Here is a 14,640-nt window from a genome sequence, read left to right as displayed (position 1 = left end):
AGCCAAAAATGTTAGAATTATGTCAATGTCCCAATAACTATGGACCTGACTGTAGGTACAATGAGCTACACTTAAAATGTATAAGAGATGTTCAGAAATACAGTACTTCGCTGTGATTTGACAATGGAGCGTACAGCTTTGTTGTATTTTGCTTGATGTTACATAACATACTTGGTTATCCGTACCTGCTGGGTGATTGTATGTACTGTATATGCCTAATACAAACTTATGGCTAAAGCAGTTTGGTGGTGTGCTCTATACATTGGTGTACTCTATACATTAAAAACTATTATACTAACAGATTGATACACTGTGGCAAGGTTTAAGCACCCTAAATAAGAATATATTGCTGGTTGCTGAATAGTTTAGAGGAGCTCTACCCAAAAGATAGATATTTTATTTTAATAGATATTTTGGTCATACTACATGCTCTCTTGTTAAAATGATGGATGTTTTTCCTGCATTAGGAGGTACCTATTGGCCAGAAATGTGGATTGTTTTGATCGGTATTCACACAATATTGTTTCTGAAAGCTGTTATAATATTTTGGTCATGTTACAAGATCTCCAAATTATAATATAGTGTGAATACCTACTCAAGCAATAATTATTACACATATAGATCTGATAAACAAAATAGCTGCCTGCTGTAGTTGCAATTCACATGTCCCCAAACTCAACTATTACATTATGGGAAAAAAATGTAGGTTCACAACTTTCAAATTATAGCACAACCTACCTTAAAGGACAACTGACACCGATAAAGTGGACTATACCCTTGGTGAATAGTTTTAGTATACATAAAATTAAGCCAATGTACCTTTATTGTGTTCTGCATCATTATATAAACCTTTATCCCCCTCTGCTTTTTTTTCATCTTAAGTGGCTGTGTATATAAGCTTTTGTTAGCTTCACAATTGCTTTTCCTCGCCATACAATTCAATGGTAATGTAAAAGCTTGAGGCAACTCAGAAGGTGGTCAACCACAAGTTAGAGGCAAGAAACTCTGAAGCACCTCAAACTGATCCCAAATGCAAGCTGAATGCACCTGCCTTTCCATTAACAAGAAGAAAGACTCTTCTGAAAATGAACAGCACAGTACAAATTTGTTTTGTATCGATAACCAAAGATACGGTTTTATTTACAGCTGCATTCTGTACAAGGCTTATAGATCCACTTTCTTTTAGAGCCTAAGCACAACACATCTACCCTATTTCGTGGGATCTTTGAAGTTGTTCCTATTGAACTAGCAATAAAATTGTCCTTCATTTTTGGTGGAATGCAAAAATTTAGTTTACATTTTTACTAAGTATTCAGAGGCTCCTTTAACCACTTGCCCCTCCAGAGGATTTACCCCCCCCCCCCCTTCCTAACCAGGCCATTTTTTGCGATATAGCGCTGCATTACTTTAAATGACAATTGCATGGTCATGTAATACTGTACCCAAATTAAATTTATGTCCTTTTTTCCCACACAAATATAGCTTTCTTTCAGTGGTATTTGATTGCCTCTGCATTTTTTATTTTTTGCCTTATTAAAAAAAAAATAATAAAAAAGACCGTCAATTTTGAGGAAAACAAACAATACTTTTGACTTTTTGCTATTAAACATATCCACTAAAAAAAAAAATCTAATTTCATCATAAATTTTAGCCAAAATGTACGTCTTTGCAAAAAAAAAAAAAAAATCCCAATACGTGTAAATTAATTGGTTTAAGTGACAGTTATAGCGTCTACAAATGGTGGTATAGATACTGTTATTTATTTATTTATTACTAGTCATGGCGGTGATCAGCAACTTATAGCAGGACTGCAGCGGGCATTCTGACACTGTGGGGGGAACTGTCACTGACATCCCCAGAGACACCAATACAGTGATCAGTGCTAATAAAAAGCACTGACATTGTACTAATAACACTGGGCATGAAGGGGTTAACATCTTGGGCGATCAAAGAGTTAACTGTGTGTTGCGTTTTACAGGGTGCTGTGTGTGTGCTTTGTGTAAGCACATTGCTTTGTATTGCTCTGCAATATCTGTATTGTTTACATACAGGTCTCTCCCCCGTTGGTGATACATGGCAATCACCAGGTGCTGGCTGCGCCAGTAGGGCACATGCCCCCAACTGGAAATGCAAAATCACATACAGTTAGGTCCATATATATTTAAACAATTTTAGATTCTTCAGGTATTTACCAAACCATATTCAAGCTATAGTTATATAATGGATATGGGCTGAAAGTGCACACTCTTAGGTTCAATTTGAGGGTATGTACATCCAAATTGGAGGAAGTGTTTAGGAATTACAATAATTGGACAAATAAATATAATCATAAATAAAATGTTCATTTTTAATATTTTGTTGAGAAACCTTTTCTGGCAATGATTGCCTGAAGTCTGGAGCACATGGACATTACCGAAGACTGGGTTTCTTCCTTTCTGATGCTTTGCCAGGCTCTGACTGCAGCTGTCTTCAGTTGTTCTTTGTTTGTGGGTTTTTTTGCCTTAGTTTTGCCTTCAGCAAGTGAACTGCATGCTCAATTGGGTTGAGATCAGTTGATTGACTCGGCCATTGCAGAATATTCCACTTCTTTTCCTTCAAAAGCTCCTGGGTTACTTTTGCAGTGTTTTGGATTATTGTCCATCTGTACTGTGACGCACCCTCCAATTAAATTTGCTGCATTTGGCTGAATCTGGGCCAACAGTATATCTCTAAACACTGTAGAATTCATCTGGCTGCTTCTGTCACATCATTAATAAACACCAATGACCCAGTGCCACTGGAAGCCATGCATGCCTGTGCAATGACACTGTTTCCACCATGTTTTACAGATGACGTTGTGTGCTTTGGATCATGAGCTGTTCCAAGCCTTCTCCACACTTTTTTTCTTCCCGTCATTCTGGTACAGATTAATCTTAGTTTCATCCATACAAAGAATGCTTTTCCAGAACTGGTCTGGCTTTTTTAGATGTTTTTTGGCAAAGTCTAATCTGGCTCTTCTATTCTTCAGGCTTATGAATGGTTTGCACCTTGTGGTGAACCTTCTGTATTTAATCTTGTGAAGTTTTCTCAATTGTAGACTTTGACAATGAAACGCCCACCTCCTGGAGAGTGTCCTTCACTCATCTGGATGTTGTGAATGGGTTTTTCTCTACCATAGAGAGGATCCTGCGACCATCCACCACTGTTGTCTTCCGTGGACGTCCATGCCATGTTATGTTATGTTGCTGAGCTCACCAGTGCATTCTTCTTTCCTCAGAATGAACCAAACTGTTGATTTGTTCACTCCTAATGTTGCTGCTATCTCTCTGATGGATTTGATTAGTTTTTGAAGCCTTATAACGGCCTGTTTCACTTGTATGGACAGCTCCTTTGTAAGCATGATTTAGGTTCAAAGCAACAGATTGCAAACGCAAAAACCACACTTAGAATCAACCCCAGAACTTTTACCTGCTTAATTGATGAATAACAAAGGGGTAGCCCACACCTGGCCATGAAACAGCTTTTGATTCAACTGTCCAATTACTTTTGGTTCCTTGAAAAAGGGGGGACGGCTACTCTTAAGAGCTGTGATTCCTAAACCCTTCCTCCAATTTGGATGTACATACCCTCAAATTAAACCTGAGAGTGTGCACTTTCAGTCCATACCAATTATATAACTATAGATTGAATATGTTCTGGTAAATACTTGAAAAAAACTAAAAATTGTGCCTGTGTCCAAATATATATGGAGCCAACTGTATATATACACACGTGATTTTGCGCACCCCTGCTGCCCTGTAACAGTATTTCTGCTATTGGACCGCGGGAAAGCAGTTAAGTAACCTATAGCCCACTTGTAGCCTTGGGGCTCATATAGCCACTGTACATTTTGCATTTCTACATAAGACCTTTAACCATCAAAAATGTCAGAGAAGCTATTTGGTGAATGAATAGAGGCAAATAATTAACCCATGAATATGGAAAGAGGGCAAGGAGCTTTTTCATTTTATGCTTGCCATATAAAGCTCTGTACATAAAAAACACAAATCAGTTATTTATTGTACAAGCAGGGTAAAAGACACAAAATGTGACTACTTTGTCTTTAATATTAAACTCTTTAACTGCTAAAACAAAAAAAAATAATAAAAAAAAAAAATAAAAAACGAACAAAAACCAAAGAAAACAAACAATCAAAGACGTGAAAAATGAGAATCGTTACAACTCTTTAAAATATAAGGGGATAGCAACATAACACAATGAAACATGTTGAGGTCCCCTCTGATAGAAAAGAGAGTAATAATCAGTGACATACAGAATCATTTGCTTCTCTCTGAACCCCAAAATCCTTCTTTCGAGAGTGCATGTTCTGTAAGAGTCTCTAGCAGATCTTCCATGATTTACAAATGCTAAAAATTCATCTGGAAATTTACCCCCCTTTTCTTATTTCTACAATAAAAAAAAAAAAAAAAAAAAAAAAGAATCCAAGCTATTTTTTAGGTTTCTCTGTTTCAAAGAGTAAGAGGGTTAATACATTAATTGAAAATTTCTGGAAAAAAAATGGCCTTGTGTTTAATGCCCTAGGAAGGAGAGATGCATGGATAATTAAAACCGTGTAACATGCAAATATTCAAGGGGGTCTTGGCGAACATTTTACTTGCCATGTCTGAAACCAAGAACAGCAGCAATATGCTTTTCAAATCTTTCGATTTTCGCATTTACTGGTGCATCAAAACTACTACTCATAAACTTGTTTCAAGGTTTCCTTTTTTTAAGCAACATGGCACACATGCCTTATATAAACTTAAAAAAAAAAAAAAAAATTAAAAAAAAAAAAAAACAGACAAATGTGTTTGGTTTATTCTATTTACTGTATGCATCTGTAAATAGCAGGGCAAAAAAACTTCTTAGAAGAAAAACTTTGGAAACATTAAAAAAAACGTAGTGAAAATAGGCAACTTGTAGGTTTTTCATATATTCTCAAAACCTGCAAACCATTCTGTGTTTACTGCTCTGTGGGGTAAATAATTAAATAGGGTATATTTAAGCATATTCTTTTTTTCTAGCAAAGTACAAAGCTGACAGATTTCAGCCTGCATTCCTTTTATAAACGCTCATGAATTCACGTTTACTGTCTTAGTCAAAATTAGAATTCTGGGGGCTGAGACGTATAGTAGTAGTAAATCTCAAATGGTTTAATATCTGCCATCTTGTTATTACGGGTCATAAATATTTTTTTTAATCAGTAAGAGGCGTGTTCAATTTCATAGTATTTTGCCACAGACTTATCGGTCAAATGATTTCCTCAGCGTAAACATAACTCCTGTTTAAGCACAAGAGATATATTGGTTGTGCCAATTCCTCACTACAAGTGGTAGATCTCGTCTAATTGGTCTAGGAACTATTTGCTACTGGTTGCAGTACTACTGGTTTCCAGTGTAAAATAGCAATGTAATTACGAGGACAGAGAAAACTCCAAGTCTTAAAAAAAAAGTATAACGTGACCCCCACAATTACTGGGTAAATGTTAAGTGTATTGTTTAATAGGAAGGATGCCGAAACTCCTTGGAAAGTCAAAATGGCTTGCTACACAGTTTACACAGATTTTCAAACTGTCATTGAATAAAGTAAAATGGGTTGCACCTTTATGCACCCTTTACAGTGTTACACAACACTAGTGTGAAGAGACTCTTGTCTTAACTCTTTCAGCTGCTCCTACAATATTTCTGCAGTAGAGAGAGTTAAAAGCAATCACCCCTAAGCTCCAGTTACAAATTACAGTTCCTACTTTGGGGTTTAACACCTAAAGTCAGGTGTGCGATTTAGAGTCCATTGCTCATCTCTGTGCTGGCCACAAAGATAAAGGGCTGTTATATCCATATCCTGTTTAGAGCCAACAGGGAAATGCTTATATATAAACAGGGATGGACTCCTGGGCAAAAAGGGCAGTGTATCAGTTCCAGGTGAGAAAGTTCACAGTTTAGTGCTTGCCCTGCCCAGCTTTATGTAGAACATATAGTACTTAGGACTTTGGAAGCTGGGAAGATGGGAGGATCTGAAGAAACTTTTAATCAGACAGTTCCCCTTCTGAGTCCTCTTTTGCTTTGGTCAGCTCTTCATGAATTTCTCTAACCATAAGGATGCGAGTTAGCATGCTGTCCAATGTGCCCAGGTCAATGGGCATGGTGGAGAACCACATGGGGCTATTGGGTACACAGGAGCGCTCTGGCTGAAGGTAAAAGACATCACTCCGCTGCTTTACACTTTCAGAACTGTATAAGACAGAAGAGGACATTTAATCAACATGAGCAATATCTAGGTTCACTTACAGGCATTATGGAAAGGCACAAAGAAAAGAAAAGCATACATAAATATTTTCAAAATTATACCAAACAGTAAAGGCCTTGTGCAACCTTTCAAGTTGTTCCACCCCTAACTTACTGCTTTGCCTAAGGTGTATGTAAACCTTAACAATGAACTTCTTTTATGCTTGTTCGTTAAGTATACTGTACCTTAAAAGTGTTTTGTTATTGCAAAAAAAAAAAAAAAAAAGTGGTGGGTGTTCTGCAGTCCTTGTTCTGCTTAAGGTTACGTTTCAAATTTGCAACAGAAATTAATATAAAATAATAGCAGTATGCCAAGCCGACCCTCCATCCTCTGAAAAAATGTGGCCTTTAGCCCTGGCCTATGCTGTTCTACAAGTATGGGCTTTGAACCAGGCCGACATTCTAGTTCAATGCTTGAAGAAAGGTTAGCAGCCTTGCGTATTATAGGTCATATCAAACCAAAAGGCTCTATACTGTATACGTATAGTTAAAAAAGCATATGGTCTTAAATTGGAGCTAAAATCTCAAATATTTGATTTTTTATATACCTGTAAAATCTTTTTCTTGAGGTACAATATCGAACACAGCCTGTCAAAGTTCCCTGCAGGACAGGACAGCCAGCTGTAAAACCCATCTGGCTGGGGTAATTGCCACAAGAAAAAGCTACTCTATGGATAAGATCTGCCAAAGGAATTTCTCGATTGGTTTCCCAGGTAACTTTTTGGAGGACCAAGAATACCAAGGTAAGGTCCTACGGCATCACTGGTGTCTGATAAGGCAGGGCAATGCGAGCAACCACTTGAACAAAGGCCTTCATCAAGAAGTGAAAGGCTAAGGGTCTCTGGAACAATATGGCCAATGCTGAGATCTGACCTTTCAAAAAAGATGCAAAGAAATGCAGATGAATGGGATAGGGAACTATGAATTCCTTTGCCCAATTTGGTCAGGCCCATCCCCTCCTCTGGGTGAAGGGGGGCAGCTCAAGGTCTAGGTTTCCCCACAGGTGGACCTCAGCCATGGACCTGTACAGCACCCAGCGGTGACGCACACTCTGTATTATATACCTGGGAAGTTGTCAGTGTGCCAGGTCCAGTGAAGTTGCAACCTACAGAGCAGCCCTGCTCTCATCTTCGAGGGATGTTTGAGTACAGAGCCTGCAGAACATATCCAGGTGAACTGATCCCGGAACAACTGACATCCTCTGCTGCAGTGGCTAAATGCAGTTTTTAAGTTATCTTAATAGAAGAAATCACTGTTCTTACTACTATCATAACAGTAGCATTCTGGCGAGTGCATAGTAGCGGTGGAGTATTCACTGGACGCACAAGCACTGTGTGGAATTGGCCACTTCTCTGTTGTGTCTTGTAGTATCACTGATACACAGTTTTACACTGTATGGACTATATTTATCATTAAACTTGTTTATATGTTGATATTCTTTTTTTTTTTTTTGCACTAATTTGTATACACATATTCAGTGTCATTTTATTACAGTGCTGCACTTTATGCACATATATCGATATCACTATCTCTTGTGCTAACTGCTTTTGATACATAGAGCGCTCACCATCTACAACATCGATATCTATATCTATCTATATCTCTAACAGGTTGGAATTATAAACCAAAGTTTAAAAAGTCTAAAAAAATCAGAGCACTTACCATTTGGATAAGTAAAATTCATATAGCCGGACAGGGCACCTGAGTGGATTGTCTGTGTTCTCAGCCATCTCCATCACGAACTGACCATCCTCTTCCTCCAACCTTTTTCGCTTGCCACCTGTTACTTTTTCTGTAATGCAAAAAGTGATTTTAATAAAGATTTTGCTCTTCTTTATCTTATTTCTTTCTTTGTTTCTTGTACTGCACAATGTGTTATCTGCTTTCAGGACAAGCCCAGCAAGCAGTCATTATGTGTGGACCCATAAAAAGATAGATACAAACTTTATTCTCCCTCTATTGGAGAACCGATTCCTTTTCAGTTAACTATATTTTTTCAAAAAGAGAAGTTCTCCTTGCAGAGGGGATAAACATCTTATCTAAATATCATATTAAATGGCCTAGAAATTTTAGTAAATTTTTTTTTTTAAACAAAAAAAAAAAAAAATGCACACACCAGGTTCTGACTCTGGTTTTGGAAAAGGAGGCATAAAGCGAAGGTAGGTGGTTTTCGTGTTATATTTCAGCGTTTTCGTACGTCTCATGACATAAGCAAAGGAGAGTTGCTGGTGTTCAGTCACAGTCTTTAACTGGAAGAATTTGGTTGTAAAGAATAAAAGGGTGTTGAGAAGGATGATAGGCGAGTAGGCACCAAGCTGCTTACACTCCCACAAATGTTCTTCCTCAATCCTTGAAAACAAATAACCTAGAAAAGAGAGATTAAAAAGGCAGCTAAAACAGACCTGTAATAGCACATTTTTACAGACATACAAATGTTGCCATATAAGGAAACTTGTAAGGCTTACCATTAGGTAAGACAGGTGGGTGCCAATTCTTCAACAGCTTTGTAAGTTCCACCATAAACCTGGAGTAGGGTTCCATAAAGATATTGTCTATACGCCCATTTTCAAAAAGATACTGGAAAATTGAGAGAGAAAGAACATTTGTTATATGGAGGTTAAATTACCTCTGATATAGCTGGATGGTACCAGTAAAACCAGTCAGGTGTTAGCCCTCTATCCCAGTTGATTGGTCTGACTGCATGCCCTGACAACTTGAAGCCCCATTTAGATGAGTAAAACCACTTTCGACAACTTTTTTGTATGTCTTTTGCATTGTGCATGTGAGAACTTTCAAGCTTAACTATGGATTTGTACATTCTATTCACATAAAGAAGTGTCCAGTTATGGAGACCTTACTTGAGAAAAGACATTGATAAGAACGAGTCCAGTGATAGGCAACACAAATGGTGAAAGATCTGAGAGATAAAACATACCAGGAGAGACCTCAAACTTAATATGTAGTCTGGAGGAAAGAAGGGAAAAGGAAGACATGACAAACTTTTGAATATAGTATACGGGTGCAATAATGGACTTCGAAAAAGGGTGTCCTTTATGAGGATGTCTGCAATGCAATGGGAGTCTGTTTTTCAGATAAAGGCTATGGCTATCAAACAGACCCTGACAGCTCTGACCATGTCCAGACAATGTAGAGCAATTTCTCTAGGATGCTTTGGAGCAGGGAACAAGGAAGGAAGGACAAAGTTCTGATAGAGGTGGAAGGCTGGTACTACCTTTACAAGAGAGCTAACTCAAAAAACGCTTCTGACAGTCGTGATACCCACCAAGAGGGCCACTTTTCAGAAGAGATTACCCAAGGGGAGTTCCCTAATGGTCTGAAATTATGTTTATTGTAAGGCAGCAAAGGCAAAGTTGATATCCAAAATAAGTACAGGGTGCTGTAGGGGGGTCTGATCCGCGGGACACCTTGAACAGGGCTCTAACAAAGAAAAGCAAAGCCAAGGGTTTCTAGACAAAATGGATTAGGCTGAAAACTGTCCACTTAAGAGTGCTTAAGGCCAGATTTTGGTCTCTCCCAATGGTAGAAAGATAAGAAAAGAGGTGCAGAGTAGGTTTAATTTTGGCTTTGACGTTGAAACCTGGGGAGACCCCCCGGGGTGCTCGTTTTAGAGAAAGTAGAAGACCTGGAGAGGGTTGAAGGTAGAGGGGTTGGAGCCTTCCTTGTTGGAAGAAGGACTTTTCCTCCTGTGACCGCTTTTATAAACTTGTCAAATGCATGAACAAAAGAGACCACCTTCAAAAGCGAGGCACCAATACAGGCAGCATCAGCTATCCAGGCTTTTAGTCATAAGATTTCATGCATATAGACAGAAATGAGAGCCATTCTGGAAATCTGTGTCATGATGTTCTAGGACATTAACACAGAAATGCATGAAAGGTAACTTCTGTAAGTGTGCTGCTAGAACTAGGCCCGGGAACACAGGATACTGCCGATTGTTCATTTCCCTAGTCTAATTAGCTACAGCTTGATAAACAAACTGCAGCAATCATCAGATGCAGGGCTGGACCTGCAAGCGTAAGGTCTCGTTCATGCCATACGTGCAGAAAAACTGATGGAAACTTGACGCACATATTTCACTTGCAGAGATATCAGTTTACATGCATATTTCAATGAGTTTTATACACGTTGCAGATTCCTGCACAGAAATAAAATCCTCGTGATACTAGTGTTGTGGGGTGAACAGGGCACATAGAGAACAATAGATTTCATTGTCCTTGAAAAACGCGTGCAGAAAAACTGACTTTTTGCAGCCCTTTAGACTATCCCAAATTATCTTCAGGGACAGTTAAATGTTTATGACTGGATGGTAGGGTCTAATACCAGAACAGTTCACATTCTGTTTCTGCTTGATATAACCCATCAATAATTCTCAAAGGACTTTTCAGGCGTACCGCAACTGCCATAAACTGCCCATTCTAATTGATCATGAATGGGGAAAGACGTTTTAGGCCTCATTCACACCAGTTTACAGAGACGTCAGTTTTTCTGCACGTGTTCTGCAGGGGAAAAACAAAAACAACTGTTCTCCATGTGCCCTGTTCACACCACAACACTAGTATTATGTGTAGAAGTTTTCTGAGCAGGAATCTGCAATGTGTATAAAACTCGAGACACGCATGAAAAACGGATGTCTCTGCAAGTGAATTCTGCGCATCGGTTTCCAACAGCTTTCATGCATGTATGGTGTGAACGAGCCCTTAGACATTGCAGGTATCTTAGCACCTAGAGGGGCCTGGGGAGGTAGAAGAGAATAAAGTGCAACTATGCTGAGGCTTTTACATTCAGCAGATATGAGCGTGTCTACATGGGCTTGCATTTTGCATGAAGTCATAGTATTAAGTGTACAGAAGCCTGGGGGTGAGAAATCTACGGTGGCCTGCTCTAGTACCGTCTCCAGGTCCTCTTCATTCTCCTCTGGTTCTATGGCTTCTAAAGCAGGCAGATCCACTTTCAAGTCAGGTAGAAAAGGGCAGGATGGAGAAGTAGTCTGGTGCTTTTGAACTTTAGACAGTAATGCCTGTATTAAGGCCATTAGCTGTCTGAAAAAGTCTGTTATAACAAAGAAATCTGCTTTGGTTAGATAGATCGCTGTTTGAGATACAGCTAAAGTCAGATGCAGAGAACAATGGTGACTGACATAAAGGGAAACATTGTTAACGTGAGCAATTTGAGTGTTTTGCAATCTTTGACAGAGTGTTTTTGCAGCCGTTCCTTTGCACCTGGTTTTGCCACTGCTATCAGTGAGGGTATACCCCTTTGTGATACTCACAAAAGTAGGGTGTGACAATCAAGTACACACATTCATAGGAGGATATACAGTAGCCTAGGCGTCAACTGTCCTGTTAGGAAGTCAAAAGGGGTGGGCGGGGTCTCAGTATCTTATAAGGGCTCTTGACAGAATGGTAATAATAGTGTGACCTTTGGTGTCACGTAACACCTAGCCATTCACTTTGAGCCCAGCTCTAAATGGTGAAAATTTTACTGCCAAGTTTGCAATTTTTAAACACCAGATAAGTGAATAAATTCAAACACGCCCGGCTTCCTAATAGTTTTACCTAAAAATGAATACTATTCAGGGGACACTTAAGTGTACAGCTAGTAATGGAGGTATGGATTCTCATACTTGCTCCAAAACTGTAGTATCAGTCTAACAACAGGACAAACTGTTTTACCTTTTGATGTTTCTGGTTCCTATATGGGTCCAGGTTTTGCCTGTTATAGTGGACATACCCCTGAGTTTTACCCCCTCCATGACCAGGGCATTTTTTTGCTATTTAGCACTGTGCTAATTTAACTGGCAACTGCTTGATCATGCAATATCGTTCCCAAATTAAATTTATATAATTTTTTTTTTTTTTTACACACAGATAGAGCTTTCTTTCGGTAGTATTTAATCACCACTTAATACATTTAGGCCAAAATGTATTCTGATACATTTCTTGGGTAACAATTACCCAAATCAGTGTATATTCATTAGTCTGTGTGAAAGTTATAGAATCTACAAACTATGGTATTTGTCAGGGGTTTACTGTCCATCAGACGTTAGTGGGCTGGACTGTGCTCAGTGGGAGTAAACAAAACCAGATCTTTGATATTAGGGGGAAAAATAGTTGGTGTCATTGGGAGGAATAGTGCCCCATTTTTGTTGTCAGTAGAAGAAATTATGCCCCATCGTTGGTATCAGTGGAAGGAATAGTGCCCCATTGTTGGAGTCAGTGGCATGAATAAAGCCTCAAAGACCAAATAAAGGTAAACAAAGGGCAGCAGTTTGGAGATCACTGGTATGCCTATCTCAGTTCTTTAGGTCCTAAAATGCCAGGACAGTACAAATACCCCCCAAATTATCCCTTTTTTGGAAAGCAGACAGTGCAAGGAGTTTAATAAGAGGCATAGCAAGTTTTGTGAATTTGTAATTTTTGTCACAATTTTTTGTAACATTAAGAAATTAAATAAAACTTTTTTTTTTAACATACTCTCACCAGTGCTGCACAGTGTTGTCATATGACTAGTGTGGTGATGATCAGGGATACTGACTGGTTACAGTATTAAAAAAAACAAAAACTGAATAAATGTTTTTGGTTTTTTTTAACACAACTTTTTTCATACTATCAGAGTAGGTCAGTATCACCATAGTGACACTCTACTACTCTGAGGTTTGGGGGATGATCAGGGATTTTTTTTTGTTTACACAGTGTATGCTTGTTACAGTATAATCACTGTAACAGCAATCGTTTGAACTGTCATGAATGGTTTTCATTCATGACTCATTGTTTACTATTGTGATGCTGTGATCGACCACAGATAATCACATGGTACAGGGTCCTGTGACTGGCCTAGGTACCATGTGATAGCTGTGGGTCAATCACAGCATCACAATAGTAAGCAAACTGTCATGAATTAAAGCCATTCATGACAATTTTTGCTTACATGTTATCACTATCATTGATCATAGCGATCACATAATACTGGGTACCAAGCACTGTGACCAGTGTCCACTGGACACAGAGGTTACAGGATTGCCCCGCTGTGCGCCCTAGTGAGTATGAGCACCACAACATACGGATATGTCACGGTGTCTGGGGATGCCACCATTTCTAGACCAGCAAGTGGTTTAAAAAAAATAATTGAAAACAGTTTATGGTTGGTGGAACAGATAGACACTGTTGGCAATGGATGTTAAAACCATTGCTATCATTTACCTGCTGAATTCCAAGGCACAGATATAAGACGCTGTCTGCATTGTATTTCTCTCCATTTGGCCGTTGTACCTCATGAATAAACTGGCACAAACCATAACTTAGTTCAGCAAAGGTGCATGATAGAATATCTTCTTTTAACTTTACAGGTCGCACTAGGAGAGAAAGGTAAGGAAATGAGAAATTTTAAAGGATTTAATAAGTCTGTTAGGTAAACATGAACCATACAAATTACATAATAGAAATGCACACTTCTCCAATCTTCTAGTTGGCGCACACCAAAAATTGTACTAAAAAAAAATTTAAAAATCAGGGCATCTGAGAGGAATGCATGCTGAACTGAACTGTACTGTACTGGCAATGAGAAAACAGATCTACAAAAAAGCTGCTTGTCAGTTTTGCAAGCTCTGTCACTATGTACTCTAGTCTTATTCTCCAGGGTGACACAGTTAGTAAAGCAAAGAGTCCTACAATATGGACTGCCGTGAAAAGAGAAAAATGCTTGCATGTCATTCCTGGTAAAAACAGTTCTTAAGTAAAACCTACCATTGAATGTTTTAATAGACCATCCAATGGGTACTCCAACAGACTGTTTCTTGTGAACTCATCAATAAGCCTATCCTGCTTGCCCACTACATGAAAAACACAAGAAACATCTCCTATACAGTAAATATCTGAAATCTGGTGCCACAGTTGTATTATATATACTGGTTACCCGATTTAATGATTGAATTTACCTCCAAACTTGATGTCTTCTGGCTCCTCTTGAGAGTTTTTCCACCGTACCCAATTCCTCCAAGCATTTACCCCATACATATACTTTAACGTGGAACCTAAAGCAGAACATCCAGGATATGAACCTTGAATAAGGTTTCGTGGTTCCACAGCTACCACTGACTTCTTACGACCCTATAAAATAAAACACATGCTGTGACCTGTCCGTGAAGTTATATCTGGACTCAGTTGATTTGCTTTCATTTATTGAAACAGCATCATATGCACAATAATGTATATTTTTCACAACTGAATTGAATTGGTCTTAAAAGCAGATGGAGGGTTTCTGTACTCGCAGACAATGACCGAGGATGATGCAAACTTTCTAGTGCATGCACTGCCACTGT

General features: G+C 38.7%; 1 protein-coding gene across 3 annotated transcripts in view; it reads right to left on the bottom strand.

Moving 5' to 3' along the window:
* Nucleotides 1-3,955: 3,955 nt before the first annotated feature.
* ZMYM4 (zinc finger MYM-type containing 4) overlaps nt 3,956-14,640 on the bottom strand; it is a 127,626-nt gene continuing 116,941 nt past the window's right edge. For all 3 annotated transcript variants that reach the window (XM_089686332.1, XM_089686331.1, XM_089686333.1), the window contains exons 22-27: nt 14,257-14,428; nt 13,523-13,674; nt 8,768-8,879; nt 8,419-8,667; nt 7,965-8,094; nt 3,956-6,248 (exon numbers count right to left, since the gene is read on the bottom strand). In XM_089686332.1, coding sequence (XP_089542458.1) covers nt 6,044-6,248; nt 7,965-8,094; nt 8,419-8,667; nt 8,768-8,879; nt 13,523-13,674; nt 14,257-14,428 — 1,020 coding nt within the window. In that variant the 3' untranslated portion in view covers nt 3,956-6,043. The remainder of the gene's footprint in view (nt 6,249-7,964; nt 8,095-8,418; nt 8,668-8,767; nt 8,880-13,522; nt 13,675-14,256; nt 14,429-14,640) is intronic.

This window comes from Staurois parvus, unplaced genomic scaffold (genome assembly GCF_062004578.1).
Source record: "Staurois parvus isolate SC_StPar_1 unplaced genomic scaffold, SC_StPar_1.0 ptg000394l, whole genome shotgun sequence".
Classification (NCBI taxonomy): Eukaryota; Metazoa; Chordata; class Amphibia; order Anura; family Ranidae; genus Staurois; species Staurois parvus.
Note: the sequence above shows the minus strand (reverse complement) of the source record. Positions and strands in the feature narration are given on the sequence as shown.